Source organism: Paralichthys olivaceus, chromosome 11, assembly GCF_024713975.1.
Source record: "Paralichthys olivaceus isolate ysfri-2021 chromosome 11, ASM2471397v2, whole genome shotgun sequence".
Taxonomy (NCBI): Eukaryota; Metazoa; Chordata; class Actinopteri; order Pleuronectiformes; family Paralichthyidae; genus Paralichthys; species Paralichthys olivaceus.
This window is the reverse complement of record NC_091103.1, coordinates 5724371-5750114: the sequence shown is the minus strand read 5'-3', so window position 1 is coordinate 5750114 and position 25744 is coordinate 5724371. Positions and strand designations below refer to the sequence as shown.

The following is a 25744-nucleotide window of genomic DNA, read 5'->3' as shown; positions in this document are numbered from 1 at the left end:
GCAGCTTGTGTGAGGGCCAGAGCTTCTTTTTTTACAATGTCCTCAAGTGCCTCCCTGTCTCCTCTGTCACCTCTCAGTGCTGGGTATCAACCGGACGGTTCCATCCTGACCTTTTCTCCAGTGAGCAGGATCAGCCATGTTGAGTCATCAGTCAGAGGAGGAAAATAAAGACATGCACTTGACAACGCTGTCACTGAAGGGCAACGTTTACATGGGAGACACAGTGTGTGTTGACATTTCTGGGAGACTGTGGACAAAGTCGTGGTATTGTGACAGGCATCGTCCAAATGTTAATACTGACAAAGAAATAACAACTGTTTTGACATGAGGGAAAGCTTGACTTCTTCAAGTGAAAAAAGTTCAACGTAAAAGTAATGCTACTTTTCAAAAGTATATTTCAAAAGTATAACATTTCTTTTCTTTCCTTCCAGTAAGTAATTGCAGGTCAAAAGACGTCAAGGTAAAAGGAAAGGTTTGACATTTCAGAAAATACACTAATTTGTTTTGGGGAATTGGGGAATTATGTGCTGGAGTATTTTAAATGTCAAACTATTCCTTTTAAATGGGGCTAATTTTGGTTGGAGCAGAAAGGTGTTTTCAACATTTCTGTAACATATAAGAGCATTTTAATGACTACAGTTCAATGTGAATCTGGTCCTCTGCTGTTGAAAGGATCATTTGTAATTTAACATCTAAAACACTGAAGGGTTTGTATTGAGTCGGACTCTTTTCTATTATCCGCTGCTTGTTCAGATTGTGTTTGTCAAAATGCTGTTGCTCTTCGGCAGATGAGAGTAACAAGAGTCTGATGGTGGCTGATAAAGGCTGCACATTGGTGCTTTGAGGTCATTTTGAAACATCGCCACACCAACAACAATCAATAGGGGTGGGAGAGGGGCTTAGGTTTAGCATGTGGCTGTTTTTAAGTGTTAGCTATGTTTACCATCTTCGCTCGAGAAGACCTAAAATTTTAGGATTCATCTTCTGGAAATCGTGAATGATTATTCAAAATTTCACGGCAAAACTTTGAGATATTTCAGTCGAGACCAAAGTGGTGAACCCCCTGGCTGACACTGCCAACCATGCCCCCAGCATGGATTCATAGGAACACCAGACCTCTGCCTCCACGGCCAGTTTGATTGTTTTATTTCTCACCCTAGTGTCCTCTCTATCTCTAGGTGTTTTGGAGAAGACACATGTATCACCATCCCTGACATCGAGGCGGTGGTGATGGTGCTTCAGCCCAGCGAGCCCAGGATCACCATCACTGGAGTGGAGAGACTGAGCTGGCCAGTTTCTGACCTCAGAGCACGAGGTGGCATATCACTTTTCCTGGATCTCCACATCATCAGTACAGTGACCAGGGCAGATGCCGCAGTACATCACACAGGTATGGACTGTAATTCAATTCAGACATTTGTTTATGTTTTGAAAGGTATTCTAAAAGCTACTTAAGATAACATCTTAGTGTTTTTGTACAGGGTACTTTCTCTGCGACAAGCTTTACCACAAACATAACTTTGCACATTCCTATGCAGTAAATATAAATATAGTTAGAAGTGAACAGGTTAGATAGATTACATTAAAAAAACAGGTCCCAAAAAAAAGTGAGTAAACATGTTATTTCTAACTACGCTACAGTTTACAAGGTTATAAAACAATCTGTGAACACCACAGCCTCAGAAGAGTTGTTTGTTGTTTGTGTCTGATGCAACATGGCTCCACATGGTAATGAACTCCCTGAACAAGTAGGAAAGCAGATTGCGAGAATTAACAAAGATGGGAGAGGATACGAGAGCACCAGTAGGCCACTGACCATATTTATATTTACATAACAAAGAAAAGTTGAAGGTAGAGCATCAAAGTGGGAGATATGAGCCTCTGCAAATCTGGTGCAACTAAATATTTTAGTTTTTTTCATGTTGATAATGTGTTCAGTCATTCATGAAGTCGCATATCCCATGCAGTGCCACCTGTCTCACTATCAAAATAAGCCTTCAGAGAAAGCTGAACATTTCGTTAATCCTCATCAGGCTGCAGATCAGCAGCAGGGATCATTTCTTTCATCCTGCACACACTGAACTTAAGACGAAAGTTGATCACCATTTCTCTAAAGGTTAGTCTCCAGTAATGTAGTTAATTTGACTCACAGGCAGCACAAAGCAACTATGCATATTCATCTGTTCATTTCCAAAGTGTGATTACTGCAGAGGAGACGTTTCCAGATCCCAGACTTACTGCTAAAGACTATGACAAAATCATAGAGAGTGTGGTCACTGATCATTTTTAACATTTTAGTGAAGAACTTTTTATGTTTGACTACAACAGACTTATAGATAGTTCTATGTTGCAAAGTTGCACCTTGTGGTTCTGTAACTAAAAGGAATTATTTGGCCTAAAGCCACATAATAAAAATCAGGACACACAGGGACACTTGAAAAAGTTTTTTATTTAACTGTGTCTTTATTTGAAAGTACTTACGTGGGTATTTTTTAGCAAATGTACTTTAAGTATTGAAAGCAGCAGAGTGACTACTTTCAGAGTTACATTATAGGGAAGCATTATAATTACGTACTAACATTTTGTCGTTTGTCTTCTTCATACAGTTAAAAATTTTACACAAAGGAAAACATTTTTACACAGACCAGGTTTTACTAGTGGTAGTGTTCAAGTGCCTCCAAACTGAACTTGAATATAGTACTTGAGGAAATATCCCAGAGTTGAGGAGAAGTGCTCCTTCTCACCGGCTGTAATCTGCAGTGTAAGCTCCAGCCCTTTGTTCCGTGCAGCTCCTCTGGCCTCGCCAATATGTTGAGTCAGTTTCCTGAGTCTAGAGTCTATCCTCTGCACAGGTCTGTAGGTATTATCCCCTCTACTGTTTCTATACCCTCCACCTATCCCTCCCTGTGCAACTGTACACCCACCCTCCTGCTGAGTAAGACCTGCATCGACCAGACCGCTGATTCCCCAGGTCGCACCACCTTGAGTAAATGAGAATGACACAGAAATGCTGGCGGCTCTCGTCTTGTCCAGCGATCAGACCACCGAGGCAGGAAGAGGCCAACTCAGCCCGGCTCATCCCGGGCCCCCGCCGCTAGCAGCCAATTAGGAGCAGATAAGCAGACCGAGAGGGAGGTTTTAGCCTTCCATTGAGCATAATGCTGCAAACGGAGGAGAGCACAAAGTGGTATTGCTTTCAGGAGTCGGTGAAACTCTTTCTGCTGGTGAAATAGAGACTGCAGCTGGGGGGAAGAGATTAGCCGAAAGCCAGAGAAAGACATAGAAATGGAAAGAAAGAGGGGAAGAAATGGGGAGAAAGTGTTTGGGTTAGGGAGGCACGATGAAGTTCCATAATGAGCAGATTTGGGGTTCTCTCAAGGCTTAAAGGATTCAAGATAAATCACATATTTCTTTTACCAGGGTGTGCAATAAGTTTCTTTTGGACCCTGCTAATCACCCCCTCGCCCTCTCCCATGCTTTGTCTCTCTCAGTCATTCATTTGTCTTCATTGAGCCTGCTTGGCACTGCCTCATTCCCCTCGCTCTTACACTACAGAATCTATTCAAGGCTTATTCTCATGCCTTTACTCAAAGCGTAGGTCATCACTTCTTTCTTTAACTCATCATCTTTAGTGCTCAACACTTTCCCCCATTTGATTTCAGGGTCATCTTCTGTTCTCTCTGCCCTCTTTCACTTTAAAGCCTTTTCTTTAGCTTTTTCATTTCACTACTTCACTTCTTTGTGCACTCAGTGGCTTTCTCACTCCATCTCCTTTCTCTTCTTTGTAATTTTTTTTTCATGCCGCCCACACTGCAGCTCAATGATCAATGTTCGCTGCACGATCACACAAGCTGTTTCTGGGACAGTCCCTTTTTCCGCCTGTAATATTAGTGTTTGGGCGCTTTCTCACTTTCTTTATATGTTAAAGAAACTTTCAACACCAAGCAGGAGAATACACAGGCCAGGTAGAGTAAGTAACTGTGACAAGGCCCAGTTTTAACTAGAAACAGTTGGATCAGTACAAACAGTCAATACATTGATTGAGAATTTTTATCTACAAAAAACTCACAACATGTTCCATCTTTTCACCAGGTAGCAATTTTCTAAAGATTCTTTCAGGGTTATTCTCTGAAAGTCGATCTATACCTTCACCACCCAACAAGGAACCGGTTAAAAATTATTTTTGAATATTTGTTTTCACTGTCAGTGTTGAAAATTAGCAGCTGTAAGTGAGAGAATTGTTTTATGTCTTTATCTATTGTTGTATTGTCTCACTAGAAATGTGTTGATTTTATCAGAAGACAGTTCACTCTTCAAGGTGCATTGTAATAGTTTATTTGCTTTTATTAGAATCATTATTAGAATTATTCATATTCATATTTGAGTGCAGAAGAACGAGCCAAAAACTACTTTTGCTGAGGTTGTTGTGAGTTGTGTGTAGGACATGGACTGTTAGCAAGGTCCTGCCGATGTGTGCTTAAATCATCACAGTCTCAGCTGTCAATCATGACGTTTAAACCCCGTTTAAATAGAGTCAAGTAATTAATTAAAATCAAACCTACTGGAAAAATGAACAACAACACATCCCAACATTTTAGCTTTGTCTTTAACTCCTCTAAAGGCTCTGCCATGTCCACCAGCTAACATTGTCTGTCCACTGTTTGCTGCTGGCACAGTTAGTTCCTCTGAGTTTTCTGCTGCTGAGTAGCAGCTGCAAGCTCCATGAAAATGTTTCCTGCAGCCTGAATTTCATCTTTAAAGAAAATACAAATGTAGAACAAACACAAAACACATAACTTCCTCTGGAACTGAATTTTCTTTCTACCTGTTGTGCTCAAACTGAACCTTTTCTCCACATCATGTCTGCCACCCCCTAGAGACCCTCCTCCAACACACTCCTCATTCAGTCTTTCACCTCTGGGAGGCTGTTAAATGGGCACAGCCGGTTCCCTCCCTCTGGACTCGACAGTGGGGGAGAAGGCTGGGTAGCAGCAAGAGGTGGAGGATAGTGCTTAGCACACTGTCAGAGAGGCCCAGCAGCCACACAGCACTGCTGCGATGGCAAGAGTCTGAGGGGACTTATTACTAAAGCAGCTAATGGTACTGTCTGTGTGCAGAGGGTTGACGAGTAATTGGATTCTGGGAGCAGGTAGGTGTGTTGTGTCTTGTACTATATTTGAATTATGGTTCCTCAAAGTGTTCAGGGTTTTTCTTGCACAAACGTTGTGGCACGGCAGCGACAGCGCGACAGTCGGATGACAATTTAGGGTTCATACATTCACACTTGACATGTTGGCGTGTGTGATTATGTGTGTAGCACGTCGTCCCGGGGTGCTGGAGGAGATCATTCATAACTTGGACTATTGTGACATTCTGGTGCTGGGGGAGGAGCTGAGGCCAGAGCAGGAGTCTCTTCAACTGCAGCGAAGTGCTCTGCTTGGAAAACACCTTGACGCCACAAACTCCACCTCTGGCATGTCTATATACGGTACGTCACTATGGTAACAACATTTGGGCTGTTCTCAGGCAGATTGTTTCCATGGTAATTACACATCACTGTTCTCATCCTCGCTGTTTTACACAGTTACTTGATGATATGAAAACACTTAAACCCCAAAATATCAATGCACCTTTCACACACAATGAATTAAGACTGGAAGTGAAGTACCCTGTAATCAAGCTTGTTATCGCATCTTAATGCTGGATCCGATGCTCAAGTGTTGAACATTACACAGAAACATGTTACAGTGATCGTAAAGTCACTGACTTAACCAGAATATTCCTGAGGTCATACACAACAACAGTTTGCAGCTACATTGCTAACTTGATTACATCCAGTACAATCTTTAATAAATGATATTTATGATATTTCAATATGAAAACTTCCCTCTTGGCTAAAAAGTGGTTAAATGCTAATGTTAGCTGATGTCTAATGAAAGTATACTATAGTGAGTCTATTCAGACTTGTGCGTGTCTACAGGAATCTAAATCTTTGTTGTCTCGAATGGTTCCGCCTCTGTACTCTGTACATTTCTGTCTCTGCTGGTCTCTGCCTGTCCACAGGCGTAGACTCCATGTCCAACTATGAGCAGGTGATCAGACAGGTGCGTTACTATAACTGGCAGCCTGCATCGCTAATAGAGAGAAGATTTCGCCTCACCTGCTCGGAGCTCAACGGACGCTACACCAGCAATGAGTTCAACCTGGAGGTCAGTGTGAACCACAGCTTGACGGATGTGGGTTTTTTAAGGTGGTAAAGAGAGTTTTTGGACAAGCTGTCACTATCTTTGTCTATTAGCAACCCTTCCAGTATGGATTAGTTAAAGAAATGTGTAAGCAGAGATATAGCAAGCCAGGTATCGCCAGACCAACCTACATAAGGGAATGGGAACAACTCAGTTCAGTTTTAATTTCCAGAGGGTGCTATCAGCGGTCACAGAGCAGACCTACGATGAATCAGAGCAACAAAACATGTGACGTAGCAGAGAGGAAAGACAGACTACAACATACAGCAGTTGTTTGTTCTTATTAAAGAGAACATTTAAGGATGAAACTCAGACCGTCATCCAGCAGCAGCACTTGGTAGCAGAACATCTTTGTTAACTGAAACATTTCTCCATTTCTGTGAAAACAAAACATATATTGAAAAAACAAAATAACACAAACAATGGAATTGCAAAGCAAAAGAACGAAAACCTTGTGTGATGAATATTTGATGAACAACCCAACACAAGTTAATGTGAATCTTTCAGTTACAAGGTGTACACATGTGAACCTTCTTCAGCAGCTTGTCACTCTCACAAAGTCCTGGTTCAACATACCAGCAGAAAGAACCCTGGACATTTCATATTCCTTCTATATCCCTGAACTGTTCATCCACATATTCTCATTCACATACACTCCACCTGCAGTTACCTAAGGATAAATACCAGAATCGAGTTTGACGAACTGAGGGGTGGCTTACATTCCACCTTCCTGTATTGAGCTGACCCTGTTCCTCATAAGGCACAAGTTCATTCCCTTTCGTATTTCTCACAGAATCATTTTCAAATCTGGAATTTGAGGCTATGTTTTACTCTGGCCGGAATATTTCAGCTGTACGGGGTTTAGGGGTTAGCAGCAGGTTCAGGCACAGAGGTGGGACTGAACAGATAAGACTGTGAAATGTTAACTTTGATCACGTCATCCTCCAAAACTCAGCACTTCTTCTTCACCTGTTCCCATCCCAGGTGAGCGTCGTGCACAGCTCAGAGGCCGGGGAGCATGTCAATCACATGGTAGCCCCGCCTCAGTACATGCAGATGGTCCACCATCCGTCCATGATTCACAGCCTGTACCCCAGCCACAACTCAGGTAAGAGAACACACGTGTGCTCACTGTCTCTAATTCCTCTGTATAGAAACTGTTTGATGAGTACAGCCAACAGAGATTACATTTAATTTTGATTTATTATTATAGTAAAAATAAGAAGTCAAAAAATTAACCAAGATTAATCAAACAAGTTTGTGATGAGGACAATGCAGATGAGGAATCAACAGAGGATCTCCTGCAAAGACAAACTTTGTGTTGTGTGTGCTACTTTTGTTGGGGAATCTGCTCGTAAAGCTCAACACCAGTATGAAGCTGACGCTACACAGGCACGGGTGGATCTGCAGCACCACATACCTCATGTTTACATTTTGTTCATGTATTATTTGGTGCACATTTTAACTTGCTTCCAAGGATAATTATTGCCATATGCAATTCATTTGGGATAATCAATCACAAAGCACAGCCCTAACAAACAGTAATAAGGTTTAGGATTCTTTTTTGTTATGCATATAAAAACATCACTACTGATTAGTCTCTGCTCGCGCTCCAATAATTCCGGAAATTGTAGTACTATAGACAAGGCAGGAGGAGTAGTACACGACGACCCGAGTTACTCAGCTGACGTCTCTGATCACAGTGAATCAAATGTGATTTTACTCTTCTCAGTGAATGCTCGTTTTCTAGTTTGAATCTCATATTGTGTCTCACTTACTGGACCTCAGTGATAGAGAAGAGAGTAAACCTGCCCGGTCACATGATGCTGCAGGCTTATCGCCCCCCTGTGTGCACGAGTGATCTGAAGAAAAGAGAACATGGTGAGGAGGAGAGATATTGGTCTTAATCTACCACATGAGATTTCATTATTCATCAGACTCTAATGGATCCTACTTACAGTCCTGGAGAGTTCAGTGGCTAGTGCTGCTAACAGCCCAGAGAGATGGTCTGTGTGTGTGTGTGTGTGTGTGTGTGTGTGTGTGTGTGTGTGTGTGTGTGTGTGCAAACACTCGACCAAGTTACTCCGTGGGGTTGTGTGAAGCTTCACTCTGAGGAAGATCAAAAGCAGAGGATTTAGTCTGAAAATGTGGAGAACTAGACTGAATCAAATGATGATGTGAGCCGTCCCCTGCGAGTCACACCCTCATTAAACACACACACACACACATCAGCAGAGACTAGTGAAGAGAGGTCACGCACACTGAAGTCGTTTTATTTCAGTAGGCTGGAGATCAGAGTAGAAGACATAAACATTTTAGATCCAGACAAATCCCTCAGAGTATGTTGTGGTTATGCTACTAAATAGGTTTATGATTTGCAGTCGTGTTCTGCACAGAGACCACATTTAAAGCCAAGCTTTTAAGACGTGTATTTAAAAAAATCTGTACAGCTATCACTTAGTTGACACACTAAATCTGAGACACAAACTCCAGTATAAAGTTTAAAGTCGCTGTGCTGTCTTCAGAGCACAAGCAGCCAAGCTGAGCCAACTTTACAAAGAAATATAAGATTCTTCTTTTTTTAGCTTAGTTCAGATACAGACTTCATCAGCAGCATCAGCTGCCAGTTTTTTTCAAAAATGTTTTGAGAATGAAAGACTATAGTCACAATGTTCTGTGTTAAAAGAACCTTTTTTTGTTTTAATGCAATGCAAACATTGTTGTGGGACAGTGATGGATGAAAGAATCAACACAGATTATTGGTTTCACACAGGAAACAAACGGTCCTGTGTTTTGTCGAGCAATAAAAATTATCCTACTGTGGAATTTCCTCTCCTTTATCTTCTCTTCTCCTATATACTACATCACCTGACTTCCACCTCTGCCCTGTCATAATTACTCCAGCCAGTAGAGGTCACTTAACACTGAAACTTTGGCTCATAAGCTGTGTCTCAACTCAGACACTGCGTCCTTCACAGGCTGCATTTTAAGACCGATTGCATCGTATAGCAGTGCGATAAGACTGTCCCATTTCAAAGCCTTCTTCAAATGTGTCCTTTCATCTCAGAGAAATTAAGGGTCCAATTGATGGATCCTTCCGGGACAAACCTATCCCAGGAATCAATGCCCTTCAGTTCCTTTCGAACAGCTAATGACGAGACGTGCTTCAACTCAGCCAAACAGTTAACGGTACAAATAACGGAACACCATGGGGCATTTAAACTTCTCCGTTACTAAGCAACAGTAATAAGGGTGGGATGAGCTGGGGACGTCAATAAAGAAAATCCTCTGTAGGCTGGTCTCATTTCAGTTCGGTCTACCCGTCCTCCGTATGTAGTGGCCACTACATTGGTGCACAGCTATAGACTGTATACGAAGACGACACCTTCCCAAAAGTCAAACATAGTACAATTCAAAATACAAGTCAAATATATTTCTCTCAAACATTGTGTCTGTCATTTTAGGTTCTTTTCACATTGTTGTATGTTCAAGTGTTAATATTTGTGGTAAGTTGGGTTTTAGTTATTTGATGCTATAAAAATGAGCTGCACCCCATGATCACTACTTTGCAAAGTCTGGCTCCAAATGATGTCGTATCGGGGGATATTTAGCTTTTTTTTTTTTTTTTTTTACAAAAAGAAGTGAAAGCGGGTCGCTCACCTTTGTATACAGTCTATGCTTTGGGTCATATTAGTACGGACGAACTGAGGGGTTGTCTTTTACAACATGACAATATCGCTGAGCACTAAACTAAAGTATTGGACAAAATCAAACTTTGACTTGATGAGATGATCAAAGAATCATCAAAGTCAATTTTAATGGCAGTCCAGTTGTCCAAAGGTTCCTAAGACATATTCAAAACAACAAATGAGGACGTCATAATGGTGCTAGAGTTAAAGTCAGGGTGTTACAACAGTCGGGAGGCTTCATGCGCGGAGCACCACGAACATCTGTACAAGATTTCATGGCAATGATAAAGATCACAATCATCAACCAAGGACCCATCTCATATAATGGTCGGAGAGGCCTTTTGTACAATAACATGAAAAAACATTTAAAAATCAATAAGCTATTACAAAGGACAATCACTGTCGAAGAGACCAGAAAACCATGATAACAGCCAAAGAGAATCATCAGCCCCAACACGAAAGAAAAACACTATTATTGCAGACACAAGGTAGATACTGTTTTTCACTCTGGACCAATGTGTTGGACTCTCTGACAGGCTGACATCGCCATCACTTGAGCCATATGCTGCTGGCAAGGCTGATAAAAAATAAAGTTGACAAAATAATGTCACCTTATTGTATCACCATGTGTCTGGAAAATGTCCAGACATAATCAACCTATTTTTAGAGTGATCTGTTTTCTTTCCATTTGGAGGAAGGAGACAAAATGATCACAGAACATTGTAAATACATGAAGTAAGGGAATTCAAAGGAGCTTAACTGTAAAGAATCCCCTCATCAAGATCCTTTAGCTTCAATACATGTGACGTATCGATCCAAAGATGATGTTTAACATGATGGACTCTGTGGGCAGCACAATGATGCAGTGGTTGGCACTAGCACCTCACAGCAGACTATAGGGTCAGGGTTGATTGGAGAGTCTAAATTGACTGTAGGTGAGGATGTGAGTGTCTCTGTATGTTTGTTTGTCCTCTGCAGATTGCTATTACAGTGCAGGATTTGAGAGAATGCAGCAATGCAGTGGAGTTTGGTCAAATAATTACAATTTAATTTGCAATTACTGCCGTGCATTCCTGTGAGTGTATATATGACAAGCAGGGTGTACACACGCTGTACACCCACCTGCAGGTAGTATCTTGATAACGCAGAATGAAATACTTCAAAGTGGATTTTCCACTGCCTCAAGATAGAAATGCACCAACAGTTCAACTGGACACACCTCATTTTAACACCAGCATATTCCATTGGTGCTCAGACAGGTGCAAGTTTATTTGCTGTTTAAAAAAGTGGGTGCTGGAAGGGAAACACTGCATCAGAACTGCATCTGTCTGTGAAACTACGTGTGTGTAAAATAATGATAAAACCTTAACTGATGAAGGCCGTCTTCTGGCCCAGACCCCACCCTGCTTCATTACCGTCAGCGTAACCAGTTTGTTTCATCAGCCTGGCAACCTCTATCTGTTCTATCCTTCCTGCAGAGCATTGTGCATCAAATACTGGGCAGACAGAGAAAATGACATTTGAAAATCCAAAACAAGTGCTGGCACTTAATCTCCTGAACCGAAAACAAAAACCCCTGATCCCACACATGCAGTTTTCTCTCCAGGGACTTATCTTTTCTTTTTTTATCTCACCTCTCTATGTGCTCTCCTCTTGTTTTCAGGTGTACCCAGCGCTGCCACGGTGGTAATTGTGATGTGTATCGCTGCCCTGGTGGTGGTTGTGGTGCTGGGCATCTACCGCATTCACCTGAACCACCAGCAGGAGGTCAAGCTGGAGGATACGGCCAGAGAGGCGGATATGACCTGGAACGACTCATCTCTGACCATCACCATCAACCCAATGGAGGTAGGTTGACTAAAGGAATGTGAAGAGATGCTGTGAGGGAGGGAGCGGAATATAGATAGGGAGGCAAATAGGAGGTAGAGAGGATGGAGTGGGTGTTGAAATATCTGCTAAGGATGAAATGGTACAGAAATGCTTTGTTTGGTCATTAAGAATTAAAAGGAAAATGTTTTTAAAAACTAATTTCTAATTATTTAATTTCTGAAACTGAATCTTTTCTCACCACAGAAGCTGGAGGAGCCCCAGGCTGCAGAGGAGGAGGCCAGCGAGGAGGAAGAGGAAGATGACGAGGAGGAAGATGACGAGGAAGAGGAGGACGAAGACGACATCACCAGCGCTGAGTCAGACGACAGCGAGGAGGAAGCGGACGTCCAGCTACCCAGGATGCAACGCTCGTGCAAGAAGGGTCAAAACTGGGACAAAACAACAATATCTTATTAAAACACACTCACAGTCACTCACACACACATCCTGCAACACGGCCATACACAAACCTCGAATCTGATGGTTGAGACAAAAAGACTTTTTGTGATGTTGATGATCTAAAAATGAGGTAATGTGCTACTACTGGAAGACACTACACTGAAACACACACACACACACACACACACACACACACAGTGCAATGATTTAACCATCGCCTTGTCAGAAAACTCCCATTTTATACAGCTGATAAGAAATGATATGACACTAAAACTGCTCGTCAGTCAACTGACTTTCCTTCTCCTTAAAGGGACAGTTTTTAGGTGACATCTTTCCTCTCTCATTACCGTCTCCACCACAACTACAGTCTTAAGTGAAATAAAGTTGTATGATTCCTATTCTGTCGATTAAACCCCCTGCACCGCACATTCAGTTTAACGCCTCTGACTCCGTGAGATTCCTGATGTCCGGCAAAAAAATGCAAAACAGTCTTTATTTAAGAAAACTGAGTTGCAAAAAGTGAAAGATTCTGACTATTTTTTGGTTTGTATACTTCATGTTATTTACCAGTCTTTATTCCAGCCTACGTGGCAAAGCCAGGTGATTTTACAGAAATAGCATATTTTCAATGGTACTCAAAAACAAAAACAAAAGAGAAAAAAAAAGATAATCTGTAGTCCTGTCGCAGACGTCATGTTGAACTAGCTGAGGGGTTCTGGGTTTTTGGGAGAGACAGAGGAGTCTCCTTGTACATTTTTATACGCTCCTTTCTTGTAAATACTGAGTATAGTAGGTGACCCTCCCACCCCTCCTCCACCCCCACTTTCTCCACCCAGAGAGCCTCCTCCACCTGTACACAACACACATGCCACCATCTTCATAAATGTATATGTACACACCCCCGACCCCTTAGTCTGCAGGAGTCTCAGACACGAGCCCTCAGTCCTCTGTGTGTGTGTTTCGAGCTCAGTGTTCAAATCATTCCAGCTGACGGTCACTTTGTTAGGATGGATGTGTCACCGCCTCTGCATGTAGGTCACATGCAACAGGGGGACAGAGTCCTCTCACGATGTATTTGTGGACCATTAAATTTGCTCAAATGAAATTTCACTCTCAGGTGTGTCTCAGCACTCAGTGAGGGAAACCTGTCCTGTTTCAGTTAATTCCATAATCGTCATTAATGCTGCATTGCAAAGATGATGGGACGTTATAAATCTGTACTTTCTATGATAAAAATGCAGTGAAATGACCAGAACACTAATATCTGATATCATCATTACAGGTCCACTGCAACTGAGGACAAAACCAACGCTGATATTTAACCTTCAAAAATAAAAACTACATTCTAGATAATAGTTTTCTCATGTGAACAAAACATTTTTGGAAAGGGTGCTTTAAATTTGGTTGATAAGAAATTGTGACCAAGCCGTGAGCAGATCGTCGTAACAACAGAAACATGAATACATTTTAAACAGTTTACTGGAAAAGCAACTACAGAAAAATATATAATATCAAATATTTAAATCAAAGTTTTATTAATTAAATAGATCTATGATGAACATTGTGTGAAGTTAGAGTGTATGTGGAACAGCCTGGAACACTAAAGCTATTTTATAATAACAATAGATATAATGACTAAATGTAATGTAAACAGATGTTTTAACACATTCAGCACCAGACAGAAAATAGCTTGTGAACATAGTGGAACATTTAGCAGCTAAAGAGACAGATGTTTCTGGTGGAGTTTTGGAGAAGTTGGTGGAGCTGGAGACCAAAACAGAAAGAATCCAAGACTCACATTCATCAGGCGGACACACACGAGTCTGGATGATGTGTAAATATGCAGCTGTCTGCTGATAAATTCAACATATTGAGTGTATATGGACATTGTCGCTGATGTTGTGCTCATATTGTCAGGCTGCTCCAAAGTTGCTAAAAGAAATTAACCAATATAAGTTTTCTCTTTCTTTACCAGTTTTTTTGTTGTTGTTGACACACACTCTGATTCTGATATATTTGAGGTGAGCTGAAATGAACTGATAACTGCAGCCCGACTGTTTAATCAGTCAGACTCTAGCATGTGGTATTTTTTGCGCATCATGAATGATGCATTCTGTAGGTGGGTAACTAATACAGCCAGATTTAACTGACTCAAGATGTCCTCTCTCACATGGGGGAAAAAAGTTCAAGAAAGCTTTACTCCTGAGTTTTGTCAAGTAGAATTACCAGAATGCACAAAGAGTGCATTTACATCCCTCCTGCAGGAAACAGATAACTTTCCCAAACTTCTAACTTTGAGAGAAGTGCAGCATTAATGGATGAAATTTGGGTCCTGGGGAATGAAGTCACATTACATAAATCCCACTTCATTAGAAGCACTTGGGGCCACTGAGTTGTGAAGTTGCCTGGTGCAACTTTCAAATTAAAAGGAGAGAGGGAGAGGTGAATGCATTTGGCAGTGTCACATTTGACATAATTAGAAAACAGATTCGAAGGCGTTTTTTTCTTTTTCACCTTGAAGTGAACAGGCATTAATCTCTGGCTGTGGCCGTCGTTATCCCAGCCTGTCTGTGTCGTTTGACAGAGGAGAGTCCAAAAATGACAGAAAGATTTTCTTGCTGTGGTTGACGGTGCGACTGCCAACTGTTAGTCAAACTTTGGTTAAAGTCCCAAACACTGGATCGTTTCCTCCTCCGAGCATTTGACAGCTCCTCCGGGTGTCGCTGGGAGAACTTACTGTATGTGTTCGCTGTAGCTCTGTGTTCATGTAAAGATCTCATAACGTTGTTTAGGAGTTTTTTCTCATCTTCTGTGACACCTGGTCTTGTGACGTCACCTCCTCACTTGCAACCCCCACCCCCACACAGACTCCTTTAGGTGGATCTTGCAGCGGCCCGAGCCCTAATGTTGTCCCGATGTTTGTTTTAGCAGAGGAGGGCGGTGACTTTAACATTGAAACCTTGTATTATGTGATTTTTATTTTATTTTATTCTCTCCTGTTTGTTTTTTTCCTCTGGACTCTTTGGTCTGTTTTTCTTTGGAATGGTCACTACAGCACTTTCTGTAAATTGGCCAATAAAAACTTGTTTTGGAATCTAGCTGTGCGTCTCGTATGTGTGTGATCGTGTGCGAGTTCTTCCGGTTTGTTATTTGATGAAGGAATTCTATAATCTGCAACCAGTGTGGTGTAATAGAGTGCAATCTTATTCCTATTATTCATGCAGAAATTACAGTTAGGGTTTGTACTTTAGTGAAGATGGAAATTCCTTTGCTGACAATCTCTACAATGCTGTCCTCAGGCTCAAGTTAAAATCTTATTTTTGCTTTTAATTTATTTTGAAAATGCATGACCTCGTTTTATAAAACTATGAGGTGAAAAGAAAAAAATATTCCTGAAAATTACATTGCAGCTGCTGTTTTTACTCAGCGCAATAACAAAAGTGTTTAATTTCATGTAAGGCTACAGGCAGTTTTTGAAAATCCCTCTAAAGACGTCGGTTTAATAGAAGGCGATCATCCGCTCATTTTCCAAACTATTTATCCTCTTCAGGGGAAGATGCGGCACTGATCCCCACTGGATTACTTTTTATTCTTGACTCAGTGCTGTATCAAATAGGCCATAAAAGCAATGATGAGGGCAGCAAAGATGAGAAAGTTGTACAAAATGCCACCATTAGTATGCAGGTTTCCATCTATACCGAGGTCCCACAGTGGTCTTTTGATTTCAGTGAGCTGGTATTCAATATTTTTATGGATGCAGCCACATGACTTGTCATGATCCTGCTTCGTAAAAGTGTGCAGGCTGTCAAGACTGTGGGTGGTTATTGTTATTATTTATATGCCGCAGCAGGGGGCCGCCCCCTCAAGAGAAGCAGCACAGTCAAAGTGATGCTTGGACAAATAGATGTTTTACTGAAAATGAAGACACAGGAGTCAACAGTGTCTTCTGTTTCAGTACAGGTAACGGTATAAAAGGATCAGTGTGGAGTTAAGACTTGTCTACAAATATTAATACACCAGCAGAGATGGTGGTCCATTTCACAAAGACGAGGTGAACAAACCCCAAATTTAAATTAAACCTAAGATGGAAAACTTGGGAAACTATAGTATGAGTTTACTGTATATACCAGTATTCACAGTGCATTCATACTGCAGCTACTTACAACAGAGGCTTTCAAGCTGTGCGGTGCATCTCCCTCAGGGGGCTGTGGGAGGGCTGAGGGGTGGGGGGCACAAAGGGAAACACATGCAACTTGCAGCTAAAATTGCACGACTCCTTTATGGACTCAGTCCAGTCTGAGACACACACAGACATGAAACTCACATTTTATAGATTCAGTGCATCGTTATCTTCAACGTCCATTACAAACAAACATCCATTAATCCACTCTGAAATAAATGCAAGGCAAAACAATTGAGGAAAGTGACTTTGATCTTTGACCAACACATTTATAGACACTATCACATTCAAGACAAAAACATATTGTGAGGCCATTGTGACCTTGAACTTTGATCTTTGGGTACCAAAATCAATTCATCGTCCGGGTTTGTACCAAATGTGAAGAAATTCCGTCGAGGCATTCTCGACGTCCTGCGTTCACAAGAATGGAGGGGAAAGAAGGGCAGACATTCAGACGGGCGGGACAACCAGAAAATATCACGTCACTGGCTGTCGCCGGCACGAAGGCATGGAATCCCAGGAAGCTCCTCATAGCTCCAGAACTCGCCTGACAGTTTTGAAGTTTCCTTCAGTGTCACAGTAAAGTGATTCTCGTCAGTACATCCATAGATCAGCAACAAACAGGAACTGCTAATAGCTAAGTTGGCATGATTTAAATGATGATGCCAATTTAAACTCATGTAGAGGTGATGTCGTAGTTTAACAACTCCTTGCGTAGAAGAAGTCAATATGATTCATTCACATATGCAACACTTGCTAATCAGTAAAAAATGACATGAGTCAATCATAGCTTTAGACAGCGACTGTCACTCAAACCTAACAACAGAGCAAAATGTTGTTTTGTTGTTTTGTTTTTTGTCGTGGAGAATTTTTTATCACCGTCCACAATTAGTTTTTATTTTCTCCAGCTTCCCTCATTTCCTTTGTGTATTGCTTTGTGAAGCATCACCCAGCACACACTTCAATCAGTCCTTTTAGAAGTGATATCGTTTTAACTGCACTTCATTTTGTCACCACTCCAGAGCAACTAGAAGACCTACTTAGAATTCAGGTGTGGTATGGATTTGGGACACACATGATGCAGAAGGGAAGCTGGATGAAAACCAGACAAGCTTACTAAACATGGGTTTTCAAAATCACATCAAAAAAATACTTGTCAAATAGATTTTTTATATAATTTTAATGTATAACATAAAAGTTCATCTCGTCACATGGTGTACTTGTAACTGTTCCACATTCTTGGTTGAAGACTAAGAAAGAAGAGCTCCGTGACTTTGGAACATCCTGTCTGAGGACATACTGCAAGACGAGATGGTAGCTTGCTTTGATTCAAAGCTTAAAACCCAAATTTTTTGGGGTAATTTCTTTATTTGTTTTTATTTTATATTATTTCTATGTATGTATTACTTGTGGGTGTTTTATATGTGAGGCAATTTGTCACTACTTTCTAACTGTAACTGTGAAACATAGAATGAATCCTCTCATAGCAAGGATTTCCCGAATCACGAGTCTATGGCCAATAGAATGCCTCCATCTAGTGGATAATGACTATACGGCCCATCACTCTTCAACCTGTGGTGAATACCCTTGTTTCACGGCCCCTTGAGTTCTGCTCTTTGGCCCTCACACAGTCTGTCACAACCCGCTGAGGTGCCCAAGATCTAATTCATTATTTCAGCCTTGAGCCAATTAGAGATTAGCATGATTATTCAGAGATGTAAAAACTATTGTTATTAAAACGCGACTAGCTGTTCTAAAATAATTGTAAACCAGAGCCCCGGAGGCTTCCTGCTGTGGCAGGAACACACCAACTCAGTATAAAAGAATTTAAATTAGAATAGTCATAAAACTTTGAGCAGAGCAGGGGAAGCCTGAGGCACCGTTATCTTCATTTTCGACATACAAACACTAATTCATTCTGCTAAAGCCCTGCAACCTGCCACACGACACCGGCACACAGGCTGTAGACTACATATATCTGTAATTATCACCTCTATCCTTACGGCAGTGTATGAATAATGAACTCGCCTCAAACAGAAGCACACTACACTGATACCCATGTATGTTATTTGTTATGTTCCTTTAAGGCACAGAGCAGAGACTAAAGCAGCAGTGATGAGAGCAGCTACAAGGGAACTTGAGGATCGAACAGTTTGCACACACATGTGCTCTCTGAGATAATCTCACAGATACATTCGCTGAAAACAAGGGAAGTGAACCAGAGCCAAGAGCCGAGCTGCTTTTCCACAACGAAACACAAGCAGTCTGAATATTTTAGGGACACAGCAGATTGTCACTGGCTCCAGAATCCACGAAAAAGAGTCGCCTTGAAACATAACCTAAAAATAATACAGGTTTAGATCCGGTCATCAAAAAGAAAATAAGGAATTATACATGTCTTCTGTGTATTTTATATATTTCACACATGGTGAAGAGTTTGGGCTCTAAACATTTAAACTTCTTTTACCATGTTTCTACATTTCCTGGCTTGAAACAAAAAATGCGACTTGACATGTTAAAGGTTTATAATTGTGTACCTGGCTTTGATAAGGGGCGTGACACACTATCAGCCTGTCATACATTATGCAAATATGCGTCATCGTGATGTCACATGACACGTCATCACAATAAGCCACCAAACCGAGGAGGCATTCCAGGAGCTTCAGGAACAGAGTTTGTCCTGGTTGATAAACGTTGCAGACCTTTTAGATGCTGCTGTTCAGGATGTTGTAAACCTGAAAACCAGTCAGCACTTTTCACCTGGATGATTAATGAAGATCACACAGGAATCAAAGCCACATCTGAAACTAGACTTCTGTTAATGTCCTGTTTGCACGACTTGGAAAACCTGTCCAGGGTAAGTAACATCATTATTGATAGAAAACCTGATGCCGAAGCTAAATCATGGTCTGGCACCGAGATCAAGACAAAAACCTGCTTAATGTCCTCATCGAAATTGAGCCTAAACTCATTGAAATTGTGAGAGCACATCGCAGAGCACAGAACGATCCCACCGGACGTCAGATCAATAGTGCTGAGGCTTCTCTGATTCAAGGACAAAGAGGACACTTTCAAACAAGCGAAGTGTCTGAAGGCTACTAACTTAGAAGAAAAAAAATCAATGAAAACTTCTGTGAAAGTGATGCAGGACCTGCTGCCACCACTCAGTGAGTGATAGAATACTGCCTATTTAAAGTATAATGAGTCGGATGTTCATCCTCCTCAACTTAACCAGAAAAGTTCCTGCGCTTGTGCATCGATTGTCATTTGTTCAGTTTGTCCATTTACACGTTTATTTTATTTTAATTGATGAATTCAGTGATGAAGAGTGTCTGATTTATTAAACTTCAACTCTTTGATTTATGTAATGACAATGTTGAATCCTGATATTTTAAAAAATACATTAAAATGTGACTTTAGACACTTAATTAATTTGTGTGTTAACAATTGAAGTCATATTTGGAGTTGTTTAACAATTTTCTTCTGGTCAAAAGCTCCAGAACTAATATATATTATATATAAGTGGATCATGAGTGACAATTATTTTGTCACAGAAGCATTAGTACCTTCTTGTTTTATGTTGTTAGCCAAAAGTCGAGTTTACACGTCCAACAGATAAATTAGGATCGTGATGACCGAAAGTTCAGTGTTTCATCTCTTACACAGTCTGTCTCACTTAAAGTAATTTCATAAATTGATAAAACTATAAATATTGATTTTAGCCACTTTGAGGATGACATGTAAAGTCACTACTCGTAAGAAGTATTCGTGGAATCATGAGAAGTTTCACCAAAATGTACTGAGCAAACTCTACTGATGAAGTGTGTGATGAAGCCACTTAGTGAACTTTGAGTCTACGTGAGATGTTGTTTTCTTCCTCCTCTGAAGTAAGATTTTCCTCATTTAGAGCTTTCATGCAAAGTGAATCCCTTTAATAACCACCTCATAAACAAACCGTCTCACTGGCCTGGGATTACACATCTGCTCTCCACAGTGAGCTGCAGTAACAGCACCGCTCACTCCTGTGGGCAGCAGCAGCACCACGCCACTTCACTGTCAAGGACACACTAATCCACTTTGCTCTAATTATGAGGCCACCATGAGAGCAGTGAGGAGGAAATGCCAGTTCCATTGTGCCAAGAGAAATAAGCTAATCAACTCATGAGCTAACTGAGTTTGTGTGAAGGTTTAGACAGCCTCAGCTCACGGAGCTCGGGGGAATTCAAGAGGAACTCGTGTTATTTCATATTGTTAAGGTCAGTCGTGCAAACAGCATGAGTTTGGAGACAAATCATTTTCATCAAAAAGCCAGAGGCAGAAATCTAATTTTCCATGTAAGGAACAGGGATTCTGTGTGGACCGAGAAAGTCTAAAAAAGTGAATAAAGAAATATGAATTTTAGGCCTTAAATGCATCAAACCTATTCAATACATACTGTGTGATATTTTAAATAGATCTTATTTATGTCAATGTTTATTTAATGCTGCTTATGTTGCTCTTTAAAATATGTTTTTATCTTTGTTTTAGCAAAGAACAGTACAGACTAGACTCTAACATCAACTCATACATGTAATTATAGAAAATTTATTTTATAATTGTTTCCATTAATTGTCGTTTGTTTCAAACTTCTCTAATGAGGACATGTTGCTTCACTCTATTTTTAACCTTTCAATGTAAATTGAACAGTTTTGTGCTGTGAACCATTCAAAAGACAAAACAAGATATTTGGTGACATTTGATCGACATTTTACATTTTTACTTTTATTTTTTTTCTTAATTTTATCACTATAATCACGTACTCATAAAAAGTAATTTGAGGAACAATTTAAATGGCAAAAACAGTGTGTATTCATAAAGTGCTTTTCTAGTCTTGAGGAAAACTCAGGGCTCATTTTATGGTTAGTGTATGACCCGCTCTTCCTCCTGAGCCACAGCTGCCCAATCAAAATGACCAATCAGAGCCTCAGTTTGGACTTTTAATAAATAATCTCTGCTGGTATTCTACAAACAATATAAAAATAGCTGGAATGCCCCTTTAAATACTTCCAGAATGATTTCACTCTCTTCTCATCTTCTCGTGCACATTTGTGTTGCAGTAACTGCACATGACCAAAAGATGGCAGCATTGATGAAGCATACACTGAATCCATCTGCAGAGTTTATGCTGAAGTCACGAGGGGACAGATACTGAGATGAGGTGCAGGAGAATCTTCTGACCGATTTCATGTTTGATTTGTTTTTCTTTTTTAATTAAAGAACATTAAAAAAAACAATTTTACACAACTATCTTTTCTCTGGAGTCTTTTCAGTGAATCCTGCAAGACAAACCTGAATCAACACGACAAGTTGCACATCTGGATGGACCAGACCAGAATGTGAGCATCGACCACCCCCATGCAAGATGCATGGACCTCTTTGTTAAAGAAAATCTAGAAGAGCTTACATTAAAATAAAAATGTTAAAAATGAGCCACGAAAACTAGGATAACAATATTAAAGGTCATGAACTCTAATCGCTGCCTGTCATTGGCTGGTTGTGTGTTTACATAAGGTGGGGTGGGCACAATGCAGAGGAAACAGAACAGGCCAGTGGGCACAGATGACATTGCACAGTTACACTGACGTCACACAGTGCGTCCGTGTGTGTGTGTGTGTGTGTGTAGATATGGAGATTGCATTTTTTTTTTTTTGTTACCATAGAGTCTGTGGCAGCAGTGGCCATCAAGACTATAATGTCATCCTCTCAGCCAGAGGTTCCAGGAAACTGCCAATGTGTACACACACAAACACACAAACACTCACAACGAGAATGTTTAGATACTCAAATGTGATGCACAGATGAGACACAGTCGTATCGCCTGTAGGCTGTGGCCAGTAATTAACCAATGTATGTGTGTGTGTGCGCCTCTGGATATGTTATCACTAATTTTAGATGTCCCTGTGCGGTAAGGTGGTTTATTTTAGCCTAATAGGCAGCGGGTGACATTTGAAAAGGTTGAGATAGTAGGCAGGAGGTCCGACTGGAACCCTTGGAAAATATTAACAAGCGCAATGGATGGGAACTTCATATCAACTTATATTCTCGCTTACACTTCTCAACAAAATAAGGAGGGAAAAAAAGGAAAAATATGACACACCTCTTGCTATTTCTGTGGATTTTGCTCAACTAAAAATGTATACAAATAAAAGAAAAATATGTTCAGAGGGAGAGAATGTTGAAAGAGAGGAGACAGACGGAGAAAAGATGAAGTGTGGATAAGAAAAGGTAGCACACTGTTCTTATTGGGCCTCACACTGAGCCCTCCTGCTGTGAGTGTGACTGTGTGCCACTGAGATTAGAGCATGACTCATGCCTATACCTCCACATAGCATCGAACGGTAACAAAACTAGTGCAGCTGAAAATAGAATTCAATGTTCGGACCATTTCCGTGCTCATTAAGCTGCTGTTTACAGAACTATACATCTGTGCATTTTATTCTGAAGCTTTCCTCCATTTCTGCAGGGGTTAAATGTCATCTCCACTCAGATGCTGAAGAAAGAAGGACATGGCACAGCTGAAAATAGACCTCAATCCTTCACTTGTTCCATCACCTTCTCCTATTTTCCACCTATTTTTTTTTCTTCACTTTCACTCACTGCCACTCCAGAGTACCAATCTCCTCTCAGCCTGTCTTGCCCTTCTCTCATTCACTAATCCCCCTCTATCCTCCTCTCCTACTTTTACTGGCGTCTTTTGTTAGTTTTTTTTTTTTTTTTTCTTCTTTACTTTTCCTGCAGTTATCGGCTCCGTGTTCCAGCCGGCAGAACAGTGTGTTCGAGCAGCATTTCGAGGAGTGTTTGGGATGATAGAGAGAGAGTGCTGTCACTGAGGCTGAGCTATTACTGCACATATACTATCTTTAGATTGAATCTACCACTGAAGCAATTCACACCATAAGTAGAATCATCACAAGACAATGTCATTATAATCATAATATACTGCTATATTTGATTGTTAGGTCATTGAATGAATCATCTTTTGGAAAATTGAGAGAAAAATCATCTATATGGTGAAAATATATGATTTATTAGTGTAAGTTGATGAGTCCTCTATAATAAGGGTGTTTATGTGCCTGCAGTGAGCCTCCAGTCTTATTCCAGGTCATTCACCCTCTGTCTCCTCATCTGTTTGTATCTCTAAGCAAAAACAACAACTGTCAGTGTGGTGGGAGGTAAAAAAATAATGATTTCTGAGAAACGCCGTATCTATTAAAGCCAAAACAAACCATGTAAAGTCTATGACGCAGTAATTCTCGACCCCCCCTCACACACACGAAAACAAGAGAGAAGGGCAGCATGTGTTAAATGGATTGTCAGTGTACAAGAGGGCAACACCATGAATGTCTACCTGGAGAGACGGAGTGAAAATTGTGCATCGTTGTTCCTATTTGAGCAAATAACATGTGGCTGATTTCTGTGTATGGAAAAATAAAAATACTCCCAGCGTAGAATGAAAAACCTTCTGAAACTAAACTATACTAAATATAGAAATAACACAATATCTATAGATATCTACTGCACCGTTTATCAACAAATCTGTACACAGACATGAAGTAACGAAGTACTAATACTTTACTTTTAAGTAGATTTTTCAGGTATCTATACTCTACTTGAGTATTTACTTACTTAAATACTTTATACTTGTACTCGCTACATTTGAACACAAGTATCTGAACTTTCTACTTCTTACATTCTCCAACACTGGCTCGTTACTTGTGTCAGCCTCCACGGATGACGACACGACGTAACAGACGTAACAGACGTGGAGAGAAGGCGTCGAGTGAGTGTTGAGTTTGTGATACAGACAAAATCAAAGCAGTGACGTGGAGGAAGGAAGTGAACCAGGAAACATTTCCGGCGACGGCGGAGCAGATTCGGAGAAGTGAGACATTCCCCATCCATTGCATGAGGAGTGGATGTTGGCGCACCGCGCGCTTTTACGCACGGCGCACCTCTGGCTCATCTCCTCCCTCGGGAGACGCGCAGGCCTCGGCAGCGTGTGTGCAGTCGGGGGGCAGAGCGAGACCATAAGCGTCCGGAGTTTGGTTGACCGAGGTCAGGCGGCTGTTCCGGTGATGATCCTTTCACAGGTTCACCTACAGAAACCTTGTTACGACTTGTACTTCCTCTAGATAGTCAAGTTTGAATGCGTTTTTCTGTGCAGGCTGTTTACAAAAGAGGAAAACTATCTACCTACAACTTTTTACGTTTTGCCGAGTTATCAAGAGGCAACTTGTATCACCGAAGTTAAAAATTCATTTTTACTTTTGTACTTAAATATTTTTCAGAGCCTTTACTTTCTTACTTTGACTTGAGTAAATTAGTTGAATCAGTCCTTCTACTTCTACCAGAGTCGTTTTGTACTTTCAGTACTTCTACCTAAGTAAAGAATGTGAGTACTTCCTACATCTGCATTTTTCACATTCATTTTTCAGTGAATTATCCCTTGAACACAGGAAATCAGCTCTGTCCAAACAGGCAGATATAAAATGAGCACTGTGGTAAATAACTCAACACAGAAATAAAAGAGTAAATACGTAAACATTTTCATTTATTTGTTCTTTATTCTGGCAGGTTCTGTCCCCGTCACCCTACAGAAAACTGCAGTAGTCTCTGTGATGGTGGGGAACATACATTGGACGAATGTGGTGCAGAGAGAAGCTGAAATATATGAAATGTTAGCTTATACTCAACTAAACAAGCAAAGCTGGCACGTGATTTTTTTTTTCTTCATAAATTATGTATCTCTGCCCATCTCTGTAGCAGACAACAAGGCTCCAACCAGCCATCTCTTCCTCAGCTCATAGAGCCGCTCTACATACAACGTAAAACATGTCTGCATAGACGAGAAGAAAAGCAGGAAGCTTTGCAATAGAAGGATTACAGAGGCTTATAGCAGCCATTACTTTATCACAGTTCTCATAGCTCACATCCTTCTCACCTTCAGTCAGAGCAGGTACAGCAGAAGTTAAAGCCCTGCGAAGGAATAATTGTGAGCAAAGAAACCACAGGGAGGATTTGAAATAGCCTGAGCAGAGTGAGCGGTGTAACAAAAAAAAACAAAAAAAGGAGACAGGAGAGTAAATTCACAGGAGGCGGCAGCGGAAAAGACAGCGAGATGAATTGAAGTGAAGCCTCACTTTCAAGAGGCAAATATGTGCGTAGCAAAGCCAAGTCACTTTTAACCAGATCAAACAAGACATTAGTTTTAACTCTCAGGCTTGTACAATAATCTTTTAGAGGGCTGCTCTCTGCGTTATTAAGCAGCCCTGCACGCTGAGCGGCACCAACACGCTGCAGTTGGCGATCAGTTGCAGATCTCT

At 40.9% G+C, this 25744-nt stretch overlaps 1 protein-coding gene across 1 annotated transcript in view; it reads left to right on the top strand.

Moving 5' to 3' along the window:
- Positions 1–15300, top strand: part of LOC109634392 (calsyntenin-2) — a 224949-nt gene extending 209649 nt beyond the window's left edge. Inside the window, exons 12-17 of the mRNA XM_020094859.2 lie at positions 1179–1390; positions 5318–5488; positions 6064–6209; positions 7230–7353; positions 11598–11782; positions 12008–15300. Coding sequence (XP_019950418.2) covers positions 1179–1390; positions 5318–5488; positions 6064–6209; positions 7230–7353; positions 11598–11782; positions 12008–12220 — 1051 coding nt within the window. The 3' untranslated portion in view covers positions 12221–15300. The remainder of the gene's footprint in view (positions 1–1178; positions 1391–5317; positions 5489–6063; positions 6210–7229; positions 7354–11597; positions 11783–12007) is intronic.
- Positions 15301–25744: the final 10444 nt, after the last annotated feature.